We start from the raw sequence: 20,531 nt of genomic DNA on the forward strand, positions 1-20,531 counted from the left end.
ACGATACACTTTTAATCAATGTGGTCAACTCCCCCATGAATCAATAGGAGAATTCGTCATTCGAAAAATAACGAAGTGCGACTTCCCCAACTTTAATGACGACGAAGCCATCAGGCTGCGCATAATTGAAGGATGCGTATCCTCGTTGTTCCGGAAACACCTCCTAAAGAAGCCCCTATCTCTAAAGGAAGTACTGGACTTGGCCAGAGTTTATGAAAGAGTGGGCTTCCAGGCAGCAGCCATTGAAAACCCCAAGAAGGGCGACATTATCGCAGCTGTAAATCCCAATGCCCGATACCCCGCCTCACAAAACAGAACAAACCCAAGATACCCATCTCAACGGACACAAAATGACCGCCAATGCTACCGCTGTGGATTTGAGTACCCACACAGAGGCCAGTGTCCCGCCATCGGGCAACGCTGCCTAAGATGTGGAATGGAAAACCACTTCCAAGTGGTGTGCAGGGAACAACTACCGAATGGAAGTTCAACCCGCCAGCGGCCTGCCAACCGCACAATAGAGACCCACGCGAAACATCGTCCTGCAGATAGAAACGCTCCATCTACCATAAAGGCCTACCAACGCCCGAACACCGTAAAGGCCCTCGAAGGACTCCAGATCGAACCAGACAGGAAAGATCATGAGCTATACGACATCCGTCAATGAGACTTCATGCAAGCGCCAGAACAAGGGGCGACATACATGGGGGAAATCCTGTTTCCCCATGAACAGGACATGGACCCGTACCTCAACTCCCCACCAAGATATCTGGCAAGGGAAAACGAACATACTGAATACCTACAAGATGGCTATGACAGGGAGTACGTCCGCCTCCTCAGTGTTGACATGGAAGACACTTCAGCTCCCAGAGTAACAATTCAAATGGGGGACACCAGAAACAAATTCGTCATCGACACAGGAGCGACGGTAAACGTCATGAACGAAGACCTATACCGGGACATCGCCCTTTCATACCCCCTACGAGAATCCAGGACACACATCTTTCAATGGGGAGCGGCCCTAGCCATGACCTCCAGAGGACAATTCCAATGTGACCTACAACATCATGACCTCACAGTGACTTCCACGATACATGTCATAAAGAGCCCATCCATCGGCCACTGCCTCCTCAGTTACCGAACAGCCAGTGCCCTGGCACATATTGACCTATACTGCGACCAGTCGGAAATCATAGAGGGACACCCATCGACACGTGAATCCATCATGGCGATAATAGACCGACCCCTTATGAAAGGAGACCTCAAAAGCCAATTCCCCAAACTATTTGAAGGGGTGAGGATGCTCAAAAACTCGCCCATCAAGCTACACATCAATGACACCATCACGCCGGTACCACAGCACCCCCGCAAGGTGGGCTTCCACCTTCAGGAACAGGTGTCGAAGGAGATCCAGCTCCTCCTTCTCAACGACATCATAGAAAAAGCAGAAGACTCAACACCATGGGTATCCCCAATAGTTATTCTGCCCAAAGACAATGAACGCCTCCGCATATGTGTCGATATGCGCATCCCGAACACTGCCATCCCGAGGGAGAGGCACCCAGGTCCGAGCCTTGAAGACATGTTAATCAGGCTAAATGAAGCAAGGTTCTTCACAAAACTAGACCTCAACCAGGGCTACCACCAACTCGTCCTGGACCCGGAATCGAGATCCATCACCACCTTTGCAACCCACGACAGACTATTTAGATACAAAAGACTACATTTTGGCATATCATCTGCTGCAGAGATTTTTCAGGAGACAATCAGACGCCCGATAGCATCTGAAATGAACGCACTAAACTGTAGTGATGACATCTTAATCTTTGGGAAAGACCAAGAGCAGCATGACAAAGCCCTAAGAGCTGTTTGCAACATCCTCTAAGAAGCAGGGTTGAAGCTCAATGAATCCAAATGTGACATTAACAAGACCAGCCTCAAATTCTTCGGGCACATATTCTCCAATAAAAGAATCACAGCCAACCCGGACAAGATAAAGGCCATCACTGACCTCCAAGCCCCCACTACTGCTGCAGAACTGCGCTCCTTTCGAGGCATGGCAGGATACTGCACACGCTACCTCCCGAACTATGCCACAATAACTGACCCACTCCGCACCCTCCTAAAGAAGGACCAACCTTTCATCTGGGACGCACCTGGCCAAGAAGCATTCAGGACCATAAAAGAAGGTCTCAACAACAACCGCCAGCTGGCATACTTTCATCCAGAATGGCACACCATCATTACGGTTGATGCCAGTCCAGTAGGACTCGGAGCAATCCTTGCCCAGACCGACGCCACGGACAACACCCACCATGCAGTGGTAGCATACGCCAGCCGCGCCCTATCACACACAGAAAGGGCCCCACTCGCAAGCGGAGAGGGAAAGCCTAGCTGCAGTATGGGCCTGCGAGAAATATCACCACTTTATCATCGGCCGGAAGTTCACTCTAGAAACCCCAAAACCAAGATGCCACCCCGTATAGAGTGATGGGGAATAAGACTACAAGAATACGACTACGCAATTGTTCACAAATCTGGGGGAGACGCCAATCCAGCGGACTACCTGTCCAGACACCCCCTGATGAACAAGGAAGACACCCTGACCCATGAGGCCACTGACTACGTCTCTTACCTGTCCTCAAACGCCATGCCACCAACAATTCAATTGCAACCTTCGAGGAAAGGAGCAAAGCTGACCCAACAATCAGAGCCGCCGTCTCTCTCACCCGCTCTAACAAATGGAGAGAGCACCAGAAAAGAGGTAACGAGGGGGAGGATGCAGACAAGAAGGAACTTGATCGGCTAGCCAAAGTACACGATGAACTCATAGCCACGGACTAAGGGATATTGCTGCGTGGGAAGAGACTAGTAGCTCCGAGAGACCTAAGGAAGACCCTGGTAACACTGGCACATGAAGGCCACAGAGGAATCGACAACACGAAACAAATTCTCAGGAACTACGTCTGGTTTCCATACATGGATGTGATAGTCGAAGACATGCTCATGCACTGCAGACCCTGCCAACTGGCAGCAAAGGGGCCAACCCCAAACCCCCTCCAACTAACCACACTTCCAACAAGGCCCTGGCAAAAAGTTGCGATAGACTTCTATGGACCCCTAGAAGAAGGGGGATACCTGCTAGTGATAATAGATGAATACTCAAGGTTTCCCTTCATCAAGCAAATACCTTCAACATCGTTCACGGAGACAGCACCCATCGTAGACAAACTATTCAGTGAGTGGGGCATCCCCAACGTTGTCAAAACAGACAACAGATCCCCATTCCAAGGACGAGAATTTGCAAGGCTTGCGAGCCACCTAGGATTCCACCACCAGAAGATTACACCACTCTGGCCCCAGGCCAATGGGATGGTGGAACGGTTCATGGCCACCATCAAACTAACCTGACAGAAAGCAGGAGCAGAGCAGACACCTCACCCGCAAGCCATCTGCAGTATGCTCAGAAGCTACCGAAACACTCAACATGACGCAACGGGAAAATTACCAGCCGCACTCATGGTGAGGTACCAACCCCGAACACGCATTCCCCGATGGGAAGACTACTCGCCAGAAGAGGACACAGCCATCAGAGAACGGGAAGCCGAAAAGAAGAGGAAAGCCAAACAGTGGGCCGACAAAAAGAGGAGAGCGAAAGAACACCAACTAGAAATAGGACAAACCGTCCTAGTGCGACAAACTCAGCGCAAGAAAACAGACACACGGTACAGCCCTGAGCCTCGGGTCATCAGAGCCATCAAGGGACCCATGATCACGGCGACTGGAGAACCGGGAGACATCCCCCGAAACTCCTCATTCTTCAAGAGACTATCTTGAAGAACCAGAGGTACAGGAGGCCGCAGAGGAGAGTTCAAGCGAGGAAGAAGAAACAGAGCCCCCGGTGGAAACGACCGGCGAAAGCAGGGAATCCCCAGGGAGACCTCCCAGGACAATAAAGAAACCAGTGAGACTCATCAAACAGATGTAAGTGGGCTTTCGTGTTCAGCACAGGGGAGGTGTTATACATGATTAAAAGGGACACAGTCCCTTTAAGAACATAGACACAGGGGGAAGCGGGAAGGGGGCGGAAAGGGAGGGGCCAAAAGGAAAAAACGGCAGTTACGTTGTAGGAGTGAATAAAGGCAGTTCACAGCAGGCAAGGCTCCGTCTCATGATTGCGTGTGAATGCATGACAGCGAGTGAAAGCCTAACACCATGTATCTTGAGAAAGTGGGTGCCTGTGATTCGGGTGGAGGGACACTCAGTGTAGTGATGAGGGCTGAGAAGTCTTCCACTCGGACACTGACAACGCACTGGTCTAAGAATGTACCCTCCGCCCCCCGCCCCTCAGCTCCCTGGTACTTACACAAGTTGTGTTTGCGCGCAATGTAGCGAAGGATGGCGTTGCTCTGGGTGAGTTTGACGGATCCATCGATAAAATATGGAAGCTACAGAGAAAAAGCAGGACAATCAGTTATAAAAATAAACCGTTCATAGACCACCTCCTTAAAGTGGGGGGGGTGATAAAGAGCACGGGCTTGGGTACAGAGGAGACCATATGCAGTCAATGGGCGTCAGTGACAGCAGATCCAGGACAGCCAAAGAGGTGATGTACAAGGGGACACAAAGAGCCACAGGGTTTGAGTGACTTCTAGGGGCCACTCACTGGCGAGCGGGGCATCCAGACAGGACCAATGCAGGCCACCCCCACCCGACCCCAGACATACAGACCCAGGAACAGGTCACCATTCACGTGTCCGTGGAACCAGACAACATGGCCAGAAGGAACAGTCAAACCTGAGTGGCGTGTGGGTCCCTTCAAGGCCGTCTCCCCACCCCCACCTGCTCCCCACGCACCCCCTGTGCTGCTTACATTTGGAAAGTCCAGTCCCAGGGTCTCCTTCTCCTTAAGCCATTCACTTGGGTCATAGTCTGGAGCTGGAAGAAAACAAGCACAAGTTTCCATATAACCCCAATGTGTGGCCTCTCGCCCTAGCACACCACAGCCTTACTGGCGACAGCAGAAAGTACTGCCACGGGGAGAAAGCAGCACTGCTACACAACACTGGATTGGTCCTCAAGCCCCAAATCTCACCTGAGCACTATACGCACCTGAGTTCAGATGATATGATAGGTTATTTATAACGCGCGCGCTTAATACCCAGAGGTTTCTAAGCGCGGACCCGGAAATCGAACCTGTGGTGTTCTGTGTCGCCTTGCTCCCAAGGCAGGTACGTTGCCACTGAGCTATCCTCGCGAGACAACAGAAGCCCAGCTGTGCCAGTGCAACTAGAATCATCTTGGGCCGACAGATGACCTGTCCCATTGCTGCTGGGAATTTAGTCGCTCACTAGGTTTGGACCTACAAGTCCCAGAATGCAATGGAAAAAAGCAGTACTGGCTCATGCCGTCACACATGACACACGGCACATTGGCAGATATGATCCAGCTCTTGAAGAGGCTGAAAAGGTGTGGTCAACCAGGATTTTAGCCTTTCTACAGCGCCCATCCGTAAGACTAGGCACTATAGGGCCTGAAAACTTCTCATGGTGCAAGACATTAGGGAAGGACAGTTAACCTCTGACATGTCAGGTTCTGTTCATCAGAAAAGTTGTTGGCTGGTGGTGAAGGAGCGCAACACATGGTCAGAAGCGTGGCCTTAGGCTGCAGCCATGTGGAGCTGGTGGTGATTGAGTGACAGGCGGCTGCCAGATGCCATAACCACGGTGCTATGGCGTTGTGGCACTTGTGCCCAGGCTGATTCTTGAAACAAGCACTTTACGACCATTGGCAGAGTTGGTTGCTTGAGAGTGGTGTTTCTGTGGTGGCACTGGGTAATGGCATGCACAGCATTAGACTGATGCATTGAGGCATAGTGTTGCTGGCATCGGCGAGAGATGTGCTGCTGCCAACCGAGTAGCCTTTGGTGTGGTTAGGCGTTGTGCCACGTATAGCACCAACTTCTCAAGATGCGTAGTTTCTAGGCACCCAGCAACACTGGCACCCTGGCAGTGCCATCTCACTTCTTGGTTTCCTCTGCCAGGGCTTTCCCAGCTTGTGTGGCTTTGGCACTGGTCACTTGGTTTAGGTTACACTTTGGCATGTGATATGATACGATAAGTTATTTATACCACGCCTGTACACAAGTGTTTCTAGGCGTGACAAGACAAGGAAGGGGAGACAGAGGGAGGACATACAAACAATCTTACTAGGCCTTGTGTCATTCAGATCGTGCAAGTGCAGGGAAGAAGGAAGAGGAGAAGTGCCAGGGGGAGGGGAAGGGAAAAGTGCAGGTAACTCCATAAGTGCAGTCAGCGGGTGGCACATAGGTCCAGAGAGAAGGGACTGTAGGGTCAGAGATACAGACCCTTAAGTGCTGGGGAGCCCAGAGGCAGTGCAGGGGCAGCGGAACATGCAGGAACCTGGCCCCGAGTTCTGAGGGTGACCAGGTGACCAGGCGCAGAGCAGTCAGGCGCATCAGCAGGGGAGAGGAAGAGAGGAAGAGGAAGTGAAAAGGAAGGTCTTGAGTTGCTTCCACAACCAGAGGTGGTTCGGATCAAGTTTCAGAAAGGCAGGTAGACTGTTCCAGAGGGACGCCCCAGCTGTGGAGATAGATCTGCCCCCAACTCTCTGCTTGGAGAAGCGACTGACCCTCAGAGAATTGGAAGTGGTTTAGCGGAGAGCTCGAGAAGGAAGCTGTTTAGGATGAGAAAGTTGGAGGTAGTGCATCCCAGGCCCCAGAAAGCCTTGTGGACGATGCAAGGGGTCTTAAACTTGATCCTTGCAGCCACAGGGATTCTAGAGCTGGAGAGATATGATCCCTGTGCTTGAGGCTAATGACTAGTCTTGCAGTCCTATTCTGAATAAGTTGTAAAGCTCGAAGACTAGAGACAAGCAGATTTCGAAAGAGGCGGTTGCAATGAGGGCTCTGGAGAGACAGTGAGCGTCTGGGGAAAGTGAGAAAAGACAGAATACCTCTGAGGAGGTGCAGCTGATGGTGTGACTTTTTAGAGACAGAGATGTGAAGAGAGAAGGAGAGGGTGGAGTTGAAGATGACACCAAGGTTCTTGGCCTCACAGGAAGGAGCAGGAAGAGGACCCAGGGTGGGCAGCCAGAGAGAGAGAGGAAAGGAGGGAGCAGGGGTCCAGATGAGGAGGATCTCAGTCTTACTGGCATTAAGGGAGAGATCATTGGCTGCACACCACTCCTGGATAGCAGACAGACAGTCTGGTATGAGATAAGGAGCAAAAGTGGCCGAGGGGAGCCTGAAGGAGAGCTGGGTGTCATCCACATAACACTGAAAGTTAGAGCAGAATTTAGCGTTGCGGTGGGAAAGAGGTGCCAGGTAATGGTTCAAAAGCCAGGGAGAGAGGTTAGACCCCTGGGGAACACCACAGGTAGAGAAAGAGTTCGAGAGAGGAAAGACCCCGGTTGTATCTAGGAGTGCGGGTCAGTGAGAAAGGAGGTGAACCAGGCCAGGGTCTGACCAGTGATACCAAGATTGTCATGGAGGCGATGCCATGTTTTACCATGCCAAAAGCAGAGCATAGATCGAGGAGAATGAGGACAGAAGGAAGATTAGAGTCATAAGTAACACAGTCACCCTCACTTGGCAGCGCACCTTACCTGGCCCCCAGGAATACATCTTGTTTTTATACTGGGTGCCAGTGTATTCCAGCAGCAGACGGATGGAGTGTGCCAGCTGAAAGGAGAGCGGGAGAAGAGTAAAAATAATGCAGTAAAGGGGCTGAACATCATTGCAGGGAGGGGTCCACACTCCATCCAGGACATTCATAGGCTCAAAACCTGCCTCCCGCTGATCCAGTCTTGAATGCCGAGTGCATACTGGAAGCTCAACCCCTCCAAGACCAAATTCCTGCTCCTCACCAACAACACCAAACACCCAGACCTGGCCATCAACCAGGAACCTTAGGGCTTTACCGCCAAGCTCACCTCCAAGTTCCTCGGGTTCCACATTGACAAGAGCATCTCCTTCAAGACACACATAGCTAAGAAAACTCAGACAGCTTGGTATCAGCTCTCCCTCCCGCGGAAAGTCAAGCCCTTCCTCCCTCTGGGCAGCTTTAGATCCACTGTTCAAGCACTGGTCCTATCCCACCTGGATGGGGGGAATGCCCTCCTGGAAGCCCTTCCATCATCCACCCTTGTGCCCCTGAGAAGTGATCTACACGCAGCTGCATCCCTCATCAAGGGTCTACGCAGATCCGGCCACATCCCACCAGCCCTCATCTACCTTCACTGGACCCCACTGCACGCACAAATCACCTTCAAGTCTTGCTGCAGCATCTATAAGGCGGTCGCCCTCAAGTCACCTAGCTACAAAGAGAAACTCAGCATTTCTGTGGACAGTGCACCACCAGAAGCCAGAACATGTGCAGACTTGAAATCTGCCACTGTAAAAAAGAACGGACAAGAAAAAATGCCTTTTCGGCCCACGGCCCAAGGCTATGGACCCTCCTCCCCGCATCAGATTCGCCCCACGCTCCTGCAATTCAGAAAATAACTCCTCATCTCTTCAAGGAATGTGCCCGCCTCAACACCTATGCAATCACATCGCCCCTCCTGATTCCATAAACAACGCCCGCCGCTCCCCACCACCCAGTACAGCTGTATCCCTCCGCTCTGCCCCTCTATATCCTACCCCTGCTGTATATCTGCTCTGTTACCTCTGAAAACCGCTCCGTTATGTACCTGTACTGTTGCATACCTCTAAAGCGTTCCATTGCTTCCCAAAGCCAGGTCCACCCTCAATACATACAATATTAATAATAGTAATACACAGGACACCAAGTGTGACGAACAACTTCCGGGGCGCCAGTGGTCCAGGAATGAATATCGGTTTCTAAACCATCAATCAGCCCCACACCTCTAGTGCACCAGAAGGGATCCGAACAGATTGGAAACACAAGCAAATTATAAGGCATCCTGTCCAATTTTGGTAACATGGACGGAACGGCAGGCTTATCTCCGCAAGGTCGTGGATCGTTGGTTAGTTGCAACACAGCGAAAATACAATTATTACCCAATGATAAAAGGGACTGTCCAATCAAGGTTGTATAACAATATCTACTTTATTGTTTCTACAACAGACAGTTCTACCACAGTACAATTACAACCCACACTGTAAAGGAATGCAGAGGACAGAGAGTTTCAAAGATGGAAAGGGATGCACTCTGGCTACTGAAAGGAGGGTAGTAGGTGTGATTAATAACCACAGCAGTTTAAGGTTACTTTGCTTCAGCACAAAGGGAGCAATGGGTCTTTATATGTCTCCAGGGGCCTTCAGAGAAGGTCCATTGGGACAGAACCACTATGTACCTTGTGCTCTTGATTCCTATTCTTGGTGCTTGACAGTGTAGAGTCGGTATCGTAAATAATCGCAACAGTTGAAGGTTACTTGGCTTCAGCACAAAGGGAGCAATGGGTCTTAAAATGTCACTAGGGGCTTTTGGAGAGGGACCAGGGGGACAGAACCAAAATGTACTTTGTGCTGTAGGTGTTCTTGTTGCTCGACAGGGTTGAGCCAGTTTAACGGCGCTTTGCAGTCTTCTGTGACAGAGTTCAAGACGGGGGACAGCTGCGGGTCTCAGGCAGCAAGACAGTTAGGAGAGCGAAGCTGGATGAACAGCTGCAGGCTGGCCTACACGGCGGCTCTGGGTCAGGAATCATAGCCTCAATGCTGTTCAGCAAGTCTGAAGCACTGGTCGAGACGTCTAAGATGTATTTGCAACTGCAGCTTGACAACGATCAGCGTTGAAGTACAGGTTGAGGGACTCGACTTGCTCAAAAATGTCCTTAAAGGCAGACGTCGGTAGATGCTCATTGATGTACTTGTCCCAGCTTCTTCACTGGGCTTGTGTCGCCCTTTAAGGTGGACAGCCCAAAGCCGAGGAGAGTGTTGCAGGCACCGGCCTTGTCCTTGGTTTGGTTCAGAGATTCTCAGGCACTTCCACTTGTATAGCCTAGCAGGGCACGCTGAGTGCCGGCTGGGTACCGGTGCTGGAGCTGCGGAGGGTCCTCTGGATTCAGTATCTCCCTCTGTTCCCTGGGAGATGTTTAGTGGAGGGATCTTGCTTCCCTCTTGGAGGTCTTCCCTTTCTTCTCTGGCGGACGATGTAAGGCAGACTGTACCTTCAGCCATGGTCCAATGCTGAGTTCTTCTTTCCTGCTTCTGGTGAAGCCTTCAGATGATCTGCCCAAAAGAGGGGCTCAGCACTCCTTTCAAAGCTAAATGGGCCACAGGAATTGGTTAGGCTAAGCTTACCTTAATAAACCGATCCTGTGGTCCCCAACAATCTGTTGTATGCATGAGGTCATAACCAGAGTTCTATGCAATAGAAAAGGAAAAGGGGTGAACACATGCAATACGAAGTGCCAACCATTTCCCGGTCTTTCGGGTTAATTGAGCTCTCTTTGGTTCCTGATTAAAGTGGCAGATCTCCCTTTAAACTGAGACAAGAAAAGACTCTTTGGCTCCTGCAAAACACACTTGTACCTTCTAAATGGGGTCCCCGTGTGGGGTGAACTACTGTAAACACACTATCTCACACATAACAGCTCACTGTCAATGATACTGAAGCAGGAGATGGCTTCAGATTGACACAGTTACATATGAAAGGTTGTTGGGGTTTTCTGTCTCCTTGGTTAGCCTCTGCCATGTGGGCCTGTTTGAATGACCCTCTAATTGGTATGCAAATTGCTGCCACTACCTGCAGAGCATAACAGAAGAGCAGGGTGGATTCATTGAGCCCTTGTTAATCAATCAGGCTAGCCATGGCAGGGGGAACGTTTGGTCCTCCCTCTTCTGGAGCTGCATTGGGTACTCCTGGCTGTCATATCCCAACTAAATATGACAGGGGTGACAGCGCCTGTAGTAGGGTGACCAGATTATTTTTTAAAAAGGGACATGTGAGCGGCATTGAAGTAGGACTACAGTATAAAATGGTAGTCCTACTTCTATCTCGTTGGCCTGTTGCGCGGGTGTGTTCCAGGCACACTCCTCTCATAAGAGGAGAGTGACCAGGGAAGGAGAGCGACCAGGGAAGGGAAGGGGGGGAAATGGAGGCGTGAAACGCCTACATGAGTAGGAAGAGCGTGCCGGGCTCCACATTTCAGAATCGGTTCCCGGCAAAAACTGGGACCGCAGTCACCCCAACATCCAATGCTGGGAAACGCTGGGGACCCAGGGACGGAGGGCGATTTCCCCGGACTGTCCCGAGAAAACCAGGATGTCTGGTCACCCTAGCCTGTAGGCTGTGTCCATGCAGAGTACACGTGTCTATGTGTTTGTCATGCTGTGAGCATGGGAAAATGTGTGTGGATTAGCCCCACACATTTTCTTGAGTTTGGTTTACCACCATTCCATTTAATTAAAAATGTCAAAAAGTCCAGGTGATCTCACACCCACCGTGTGGTTGCTCGATGTACTTACACCAAGGGGCCATGGAACAGTGGGAAGCGTCAGGGCAGGGTGATGCCCACACACAGGACAATGAGGGTCCATGCAACAGGTGGAAGCCATCAGGCAAGGCGGTGCCCACACACAGGACACTGAGGGTCCATGCAACAGGTGGAAGCCATCATGGCGGGGCGTGCCCACACAAAGGACACTGAGGGTCCATGCAACAGGTGGCAGCCATGAAGGCAGGGCGGTGCCCACACACAGAACACCGAGGGTCCATGCAACAGGTGGAAGTCATCAGGGTGGGGTGGTGCCCACACACAGAACACTGAGAGTCCATGCAACAGGTGGAAGTAATCAGGGTGGGGTGGTGCCCACATAGGACATGAGGGGCTATGCAACAGGTGGAAGCCGCCAGGCAGGGTGATGCCCACACACAGGACACCGAGGGTCCATGCTACAGGTGGAAGCAACAGGCGGGGCGGTGCCCACACACAGGACACCGAGGGTCCATGCAACAGGTGGAAACCATCAGGGTGGGGCAGTGCCCACACAGGACACCGGAGGTCTATGCAACAGGTGGAAGCCAACAGGCAGGGTGATGCCCACACATAGAACACTGAGGGTCCATGCAACAGGTGGAAGTCATCAGGGCAGGGCGGTGCCCACATACAGAACACTGAGGGTCCATGCAGCAGGTGGAAGTCATCAGGGTGGGGTGGTGCTCACATACAGAACACTAAGGGTCCATTCAAGAGGTGGAAGACATCAGGCGGGGTGGTGCTCACATACAGAACACTGAGGGTCCATGCAACAGGTGGAAGCCATCAGGCGAGGCGGTGCCCACACACAGGACGAGGGTCCATACTACAGGTGGAAGCAACAGGCGGGGCGGTGCCCACACACAGGACACTGAGGGTCCATGCAACAGGTGGAAGCCATCAGGGTGGGGCAGTGCCCACATAGGACCCCGAGGGTTCATGCAACAGGTTGAAGCATCAGGCGGGGCGGTGCCCACACACAGGACACCGAGGGTCCATGCAACAGGTGGAAGCCATCAGGGCGGGGCGGTGCCCACACAGGACACCGAGGGTCCATGCAACAGGTGGAAGCCATCAGGCGAGGCGGTGCCCACACACAGGACACCGAGGGTCCATGCAACAGGTGGAAGCCATCAGGGCGGGGCGGTGCCCACACAGGACACCGGGGGTCCATGCAACAGGTGGAAGCCACCAGGCAGGGCAGTGCCCACATACAGAACACCGAGGGTCCATGCAACTAGTGGAAGCCACCAGGAAGCGTGGTGCCCACACACAGGACACTGAGGGTCCATGCAACTAGTGGAAGCCACCAGGAAGCGTGGTGCCCACACACAGGACACCGAGGGTCCATGCAACTAGTGGAAGCCACCAGGAAGCGTGGTGCCCACACACAGGACACCGAGGGTCCATGCAACTAGTGGAAGCCACCAGGAAGCGTGGTGCCCACACACAGGACACCAAGGGTCCATGCAACTAGTGGAAGCCACCAGGAAGGGTGGTTCCCACACACAGGCCACCAGGAAGCGTGGTTCCCACACACAGAACACCGGGGGTCCATGCAACTAGTGGAAGCCACCAGGAAGCGTGGTGCCCACACACAGGACACTGAGGGTCCATGCAACTAGTGGAAGCCACCAGGAAGCGTGGTGCCCACACACAGGACACCGAGGGTCCATGCAACTAGTGGAAGCCACCAGGAAGCGTGGTGCCCACACACAGGACACCGAGGGTCCATGCAACTAGTGGAAGCCACCAGGAAGCGTGGTGCCCACACACAGGACACCAAGGGTCCATGCAACTAGTGGAAGCCACCAGGAAGGGTGGTTCCCACACACAGGCCACCAGGAAGCGTGGTTCCCACACACAGAACACTGAGGGTCCATGCAACAGGTGGAAGCCATCAGGCGAGGCGGTGCCCACACACAGGACAACGAGGGTCCATACTACAGGTGGAAGCAACAGGCGGGGCGGTGCCCACACACAGGACACTGAGGGTCCATGCAACAGGTGGAAGCCATCAGGGTGGGGCAGTGCCCACATAGGACCCCGAGGGTTCATGCAACAGGTTGAAGCATCAGGCGGGGCGGTGCCCACACACAGGACACCGAGGGTCCATGCAACAGGTGGAAGCCATCAGGGCGGGGCGGTGCCCACACAGGACACCGGGGGTCCATGCAACAGGTGGAAGCCACCAGGCAGGGCAGTGCCCACATACAGAACACCGAGGGTCCATGCAACTAGTGGAAGCCACCAGGAAGCGTGGTGCCCACACACAGGACACTGAGGGTCCATGCAACTAGTGGAAGCCACCAGGAAGCGTGGTGCCCACACACAGGACACCGAGGGTCCATGCAACTAGTGGAAGCCACCAGGAAGCGTGGTGCCCACACACAGGACACCGAGGGTCCATGCAACTAGTGGAAGCCACCAGGAAGCGTGGTGCCCACACACAGGACACCAAGGGTCCATGCAACTAGTGGAAGCCACCAGGAAGGGTGGTTCCCACACACAGGCCACCAGGAAGCGTGGTTCCCACACACAGAACACCGGGGGTCCATGCAACTAGTGGAAGCCACCAGGAAGCGTGGTGCCCACACACAGGACACTGAGGGTCCATGCAACTAGTGGAAGCCACCAGGAAGCGTGGTGCCCACACACAGGACACCGAGGGTCCATGCAACTAGTGGAAGCCACCAGGAAGCGTGGTGCCCACACACAGGACACCGAGGGTCCATGCAACTAGTGGAAGCCACCAGGAAGCGTGGTGCCCACACACAGGACACCGAGGGTCCATGCAACAGGTGGAAGCCATCAGGGCGGGGCGGTGCCCACACAGGACACCGGGGGTCCATGCAACAGGTGGAAGCCACCAGGCAGGGCAGTGCCCACATACAGAACACCGAGGGTCCATGCAACTAGTGGAAGCCACCAGGAAGCGTGGTGCCCACACACAGGACACTGAGGGTCCATGCAACTAGTGGAAGCCACCAGGAAGCGTGGTGCCCACACACAGGACACCGAGGGTCCATGCAACTAGTGGAAGCCACCAGGAAGCGTGGTGCCCACACACAGGACACCGAGGGTCCATGCAACTAGTGGAAGCCACCAGGAAGCGTGGTGCCCACACACAGGACACCAAGGGTCCATGCAACTAGTGGAAGCCACCAGGAAGGGTGGTTCCCACACACAGGCCACCAGGAAGCGTGGTTCCCACACACAGAACACCGGGGGTCCATGCAACTAGTGGAAGCCACCAGGAAGCGTGGTGCCCACACACAGGACACTGAGGGTCCATGCAACTAGTGGAAGCCACCAGGAAGCGTGGTGCCCACACACAGGACACCGAGGGTCCATGCAACTAGTGGAAGCCACCAGGAAGCGTGGTGCCCACACACAGGACACCGAGGGTCCATGCAACTAGTGGAAGCCACCAGGAAGCGTGGTGCCCACACACAGGACACCAAGGGTCCATGCAACTAGTGGAAGCCACCAGGAAGGGTGGTTCCCACACACAGGCCACCAGGAAGCGTGGTTCCCACACACAGAACACCGGGGGTCCATGCAACTAGTGGAAGCCACCAGGAAGCGTGGTGCCCACACACAGGACACTGAGGGTCCATGCAACTAGTGGAAGCCACCAGGAAGCGTGGTGCCCACACACAGGACACCGAGGGTCCATGCAACTAGTGGAAGCCACCAGGAAGCGTGGTGCCCACACACAGGACACCGAGGGTCCATGCAACTAGTGGAAGCCACCAGGAAGCGTGGTGCCCACACACAGGACACCAAGGGTCCATGCAACTAGTGGAAGCCACCAGGAAGGGTGGTTCCCACACACAGGCCACCAGGAAGCGTGGTTCCCACACACAGAACACTGAGGGTCCATGCAACAGGTGGAAGCCATCAGGCGAGGCGGTGCCCACACACAGGACAACGAGGGTCCATACTACAGGTGGAAGCAACAGGCGGGGCGGTGCCCACACACGGGACACTGAGGGTCCATGCAACAGGTGGAAGCCATCAGGGTGGGGCAGTGCCCACATAGGACCCCGAGGGTTCATGCAACAGGTTGAAGCATCAGGCGGGGCGGTGCCCACACACAGGACACCGAGGGTCCATGCAACAGGTGGAAGCCATCAGGGCGGGGCGGTGCCCACACAGGACACCGGGGGTCCATGCAACAGGTGGAAGCCACCAGGCAGGGCAGTGCCCACATACAGAACACCGAGTGTCCATGCAACTAGTGGAAGCCACCAGGAAGCGTGGTGCCCACACACAGGACACTGAGGGTCCATGCAACTAGTGGAAGCCACCAGGAAGCGTGGTGCCCACACACAGGACACCGAGGGTCCATGCAACTAGTGGAAGCCACCAGGAAGCGTGGTGCCCACACACAGGACACCGAGGGTCCATGCAACTAGTGGAAGCCACCAGGAAGCGTGGTGCCCACACACAGGACACCAAGGGTCCATGCAACTAGTGGAAGCCACCAGGAAGGGTGGTTCCCACACACAGGCCACCAGGAAGCGTGGTTCCTACACACAGAACACCGGGGGTCCATGCAACTAGTGGAAGCCACCCGGAAGCGTGGTGCCCACACACAGGACACCGAGGGTCCATGCAACTAGTGGAAGCCACCAGGAAGCGTGGTGCCCACACACAGGACACCGAGGGTCCATGCAACTAGTGGAAGCCACCAGGAAGCGTGGTTCCCACACACAGAACACCGAGGGTCCATGCAACTAGTGGAAGCCACCAGGAAGCGTGGTGCCCACACACAGAACACTGAGGGTCCATGCAACAGGTGGAAGTCATCAGGGCGGGGTGGTGCCCACAGGAAACACACAGATCGTGAAGTGAAGCAGAAGAGGGACGAGCCACAATCCCCCGGTCCTCCTTTGCCACCAGATTGGTCCCCCTTTCGTGACGCGGGCAGGGGAATACACCCGATTTTGGCGAGTAACACCCGCCAAAAGTGTACGAGTTGAGGGATGTGTGCCACACCTACCGTAAACTAAACGCGTTAAACATGTACCCTCGACCCCATGTCACAAGTGACTCACTGGGGGGTACACTAAATAAAAACGTATGGATCACGCCCTCCCACGGTGGCCTCGGAAAGCGTAGTCTAACCCTCACACACGCACCCGCCCATGCACTCCTTGGACACACACCTCGCATGCATGCACACGGCCCCCACCCACCTACCCACCGCACGGCGCTGTGCACTCACCCCGCGGATGTCCCAGTACCCGAGGGTCGCAGCCATGGTGGTGAGGGATGAGTCGAAGGAGAGGAGAAAAACTGCCTGCAAACCTCCCTTATAAACCCTGCGGCGGAGCTCAGCCCCCCTTGGGGGGTGGGGGTGGAAGAGGGGGCGTGGGGAAGTCGAGACACCTGAGCGAGGAGAGGGGGGAGGAGCTGGGCAGTTATTGACCTCTCCCTCCCTCCCACTCCAAGTTCAAGGTCCAGCAGCGGCCCTTCGGAGCCGGGGACCCCCTGGAAAACGATTCAACTAAAAGGAACGTATGTTTAGATGGAGGCTCCTGTCCACTTAAGCGACTGTATGTATATACGCCAGCCCTCCTTTATATATTCACACGGCTCTGCGCACGTTATCCATAAACACATACATACATCAAAGATTTCATTATTAAAGAGATGTCAAAATGTTTCCGAAATGTGGGGTCTGTGCCCCAGAAATCAGGACACGTTGGGCCCCTTCCCTCAATATATACTGACCCCGCCCGAGTTGTATCAATGCCCTGCTGCGTGCGTTCTGTTTCCCCACTTTTACCCCCACTGTGACTGGTCCCACGCTGTATTTCGCTCCATGGTGACCTGCGTGCATTATCATGCATTATTTGCCCAGTGCTTAATTTGTAGAACATAAGTGACACCGGGACAGGCAACTCCCGGCCCACTCTGTGCACCACCCACCACTGCTCCCCACGGTGTCAGCATATTTGGGGTTAAATCTGTAACCCCCAACGCCTCATGCGGGGTGGTGGGTGCCCCCCCCCATAGGTGTGTTTCGCAGATACCACTCAACATAACACAAAATACTATAAGTCAGACACATATTGTAGTGCTTCTTTAAACCCCACCCTGGCTAGCATTTCCCTCTGATTCTATAGGTTTCAAGTGAAACTTGTTGACCATCGAGACGCAGAAAGAAGAGCAAAGATGCTTCCCTCCTGTAGGAAATCCATGAACACATCCAGGAGACATCCTTCCTGAGCTGAAGAAAATCTGGCGCGAGAGGATCTTGGGTAGGTTGGCACCCAGGGCAAGGCGCCCTCTTTGGCACAGGCCTTTTCCATGGCCTTGTCTCTTTGTTGGCGCTGCTGGCTGTGAACTGTCCTGTTGTTGTCAACCCACAGGAAGGCTGCAGACCCCAGCTGGTCCACCCCAAAGAGCCTCCCTCAGGGGCCATGACGATGCCTGCCTTGGCCTGTCCTGGACCGGACAACCCACCACCTACTCCACTAGTCCCGAGGAGTAACCTGAAGAAGGGAGGCCACACAGATGAACAGGTAACGTTCTCGCCGCCATCCTCGCTGCGGTCGCGCGGCTCTCATTCGAAACGTAAACACGAGAGCACGCGCGACCGCCGCGAGAGACTTTATGTTCTCTACACATCTTCCCCCTCAAACAGGGCAAATATATTTTTTAATAATACTTATAACTGTAATGTAAAAACTTAGCAACAATTAAAATTATTCAACAAGTTTGTCTGAACCGGAATACAATAAAAAATTAACAGTAGCACATAGCTTGCGCATGACCTGAGAACCCTCAGTGTCCATCTACATCATGTATTCCTTAAACATGACGTGAGCACTTCAGTGTCAAGTCTCGTAATCCCTCATCCACACCGGCTTAGACCTAGCCCTATGTGAAGAATCTTCTTCGACCTTTGACCTCTGAATGTCATCTTCTCTGACCTTCCCACCTGTCTTTCCCATGTTCTCATCCAGCACCCTTCCTTTCACCTTCTCATTCAATCTCGTATTATCCTCCTCCACCTTCCTCACCTGCTTTTCACCTTCACTCCTTTCCTCATCACCCACCTTCGCCAACCTTCCTTTCGACCATACTTCACCACCTTCCAGAATTACCACGTTACCTTTTACTGCACATATCTTCTTAGGACCCAGAAATCTACTTTCCACACACTTGTTCACTAGTCTAGGGTTTTTGACATACACTTTTTCCCCAACCTTCCATTCACGTTCTTTCACCCTCATCCTGTCATCAAACAGTTCCTTATTTCTTTCCTGACTCAATGCAATAAGTTTCATAATCTGATTCCGGTCAACATTAACCACTTTGGCCATTCCTAGCCATCCTGGACAAAGCCTTGTCCCAGGCTCCCTTCCCTTCATCGAAACAAATGGAGATACTCCCGTCACAGAATGTGGCGTAGTGACATAATTCCATGTCATCATCCTCAATACTTCCCTCCATGGTTGCCTCGACTTCATGGCCAACTGCAGGCCCCCCTTTATGTACCTGTTAACTCTTTCAACAAGTCCATTGGCTTTAGGATTATACAGAGCAGTCCTTGTGTGTTTTATACTGTATCCTGTAAGAAACTTCTTCATCGCTCCCGACACAAATTGTACCCCATTATCCGACACAATTTCAACCGGCACCCCCTTTTTAAGAAATACCTTTTCTAAGAATCCAATCAACTCCCTTGCCGTGACCTCCTTTACAGCTTCCCACTCAAACCATTTGGAATGAAAATCTACTTCGACAAACACAAACTTTAACCCATCTCCCAGACCCGCCACCGGACCCATTATGTCCACTGCTAACTTGCTCCACGGCTGGCCGGTACCACATTTGGTATCATCGGAGCCTCTCTCACCACCCTGCATTTGTCACTCGTTTGGCAAATTATACAATCCTTGACGCACCTTTCTGCACACCTGTCAATTCCCGGCCACCAAAAATTCTGCCTCAATTTCCTTTTCATAGCCGCTTCTCCAGGATGCCCCTGATGAGCCAGCTCAACTAGTACCGACCTAAGGGAATGAGGAGGAACAATGCACCTCCCCCTCCTTAGCCTATCCTCACATAAGTTTAACTCATTTTTTACTTCCCACCAAGTATTGAACTTACCATCCAAACTTTTCCTTTCTGGCCACCCCGTCACCGTCCAACCTTTGACTAACTTGAGGTCATTATCAGAGTTCTCTTCCTTCGCCCATTCCTCACTGTCTCTCGAGCCCTGGTTCTCTCAAGGCTGGACTACTGTAACAGCCTCTATCTTAATCTGCCTGCCTCCACTCTCCGCCCTCTGCAACTTATCCAGAACAGAACTGCGAGACTTGTCCTTGGCCTCAAGCCCAGGGACCGTATCTCTCCAGGACTGAAATCTCTTCACTGGCTCCCAGTGGCTGCGAGGATTAAGTTCAAAACCCTCTGCATTGTCCACAAGGCCTTCTGGGGCCTGGGACCTAAATACCTCCAACTCTCTCTTCCTAAATATCTTCCTTCACGAGCCCTTCGCTCATCCGTCTCCAACTCCCTCATGGTCAGCCGCTTCTCGAAGCAACGAGCTGGGGGTAGATCTCTCTCCGCAGCTGGGGCCTCCCTCTGGAACAGCCTTCCTGCCTCCCTGAAACTTGAGGAGAACCATCTCCGGTTCCGGAAGCACCTCAAAACCTTCCTCTTCGCTTCTGCCTTCTCTCTCCCTCTCCCCTGCTAATCCTGCTTAACTCCCCACTGAATTCAGCACTAAACCTGCATCTGGGCCACTCTCAGCAACCTCGGTCCAGGGCCCAGCCACTCTCCACTTGCACTGCCTCCCCGGCTCCCCCTGCACTGTGGGACTGTCACTGTATCCCTACAGCCCCTTTCCCAGCACTTGCTCTGCACTTACCTCGCACTTGCCACCAGCTGGCCCTTTCTATTTATTATTTATTATTATTTTCTACGCTACTTACCTTGTACTGCACTCCCCCCCCACCTCCTCCCCCCTGCACTTCCTCCTTTCCCCTTACCTCTGCACTTGCGCGATCTGAATGACACCTGGCCTAGTAGGATCGTTTGTCTGT

General features: G+C 53.3%; 1 protein-coding gene across 1 annotated transcript in view; it reads right to left on the bottom strand.

The window, feature by feature from the left end:
• LOC138520722 (glutathione S-transferase Mu 1-like) overlaps positions 1-16,891 on the bottom strand; it is a 36,346-nt gene extending 19,455 nt beyond the window's left edge. The window contains exons 1-4 of the mRNA XM_069632987.1: positions 16,697-16,891; positions 7,627-7,702; positions 4,874-4,938; positions 4,367-4,448 (exon numbers count right to left, since the gene is read on the bottom strand). Coding sequence (XP_069489088.1) covers positions 4,367-4,448; positions 4,874-4,938; positions 7,627-7,702; positions 16,697-16,732 — 259 coding nt within the window. The 5' untranslated portion in view covers positions 16,733-16,891. The remainder of the gene's footprint in view (positions 1-4,366; positions 4,449-4,873; positions 4,939-7,626; positions 7,703-16,696) is intronic.
• Between the last annotated feature and the right edge of the window lie 3,640 nt (positions 16,892-20,531).

Source organism: Ambystoma mexicanum, chromosome 13 (assembly GCF_040938575.1).
Source record: "Ambystoma mexicanum isolate Mex_15411 chromosome 13, UKY_AmexF1_1, whole genome shotgun sequence".
Classification (NCBI taxonomy): Eukaryota; Metazoa; Chordata; class Amphibia; order Caudata; family Ambystomatidae; genus Ambystoma; species Ambystoma mexicanum.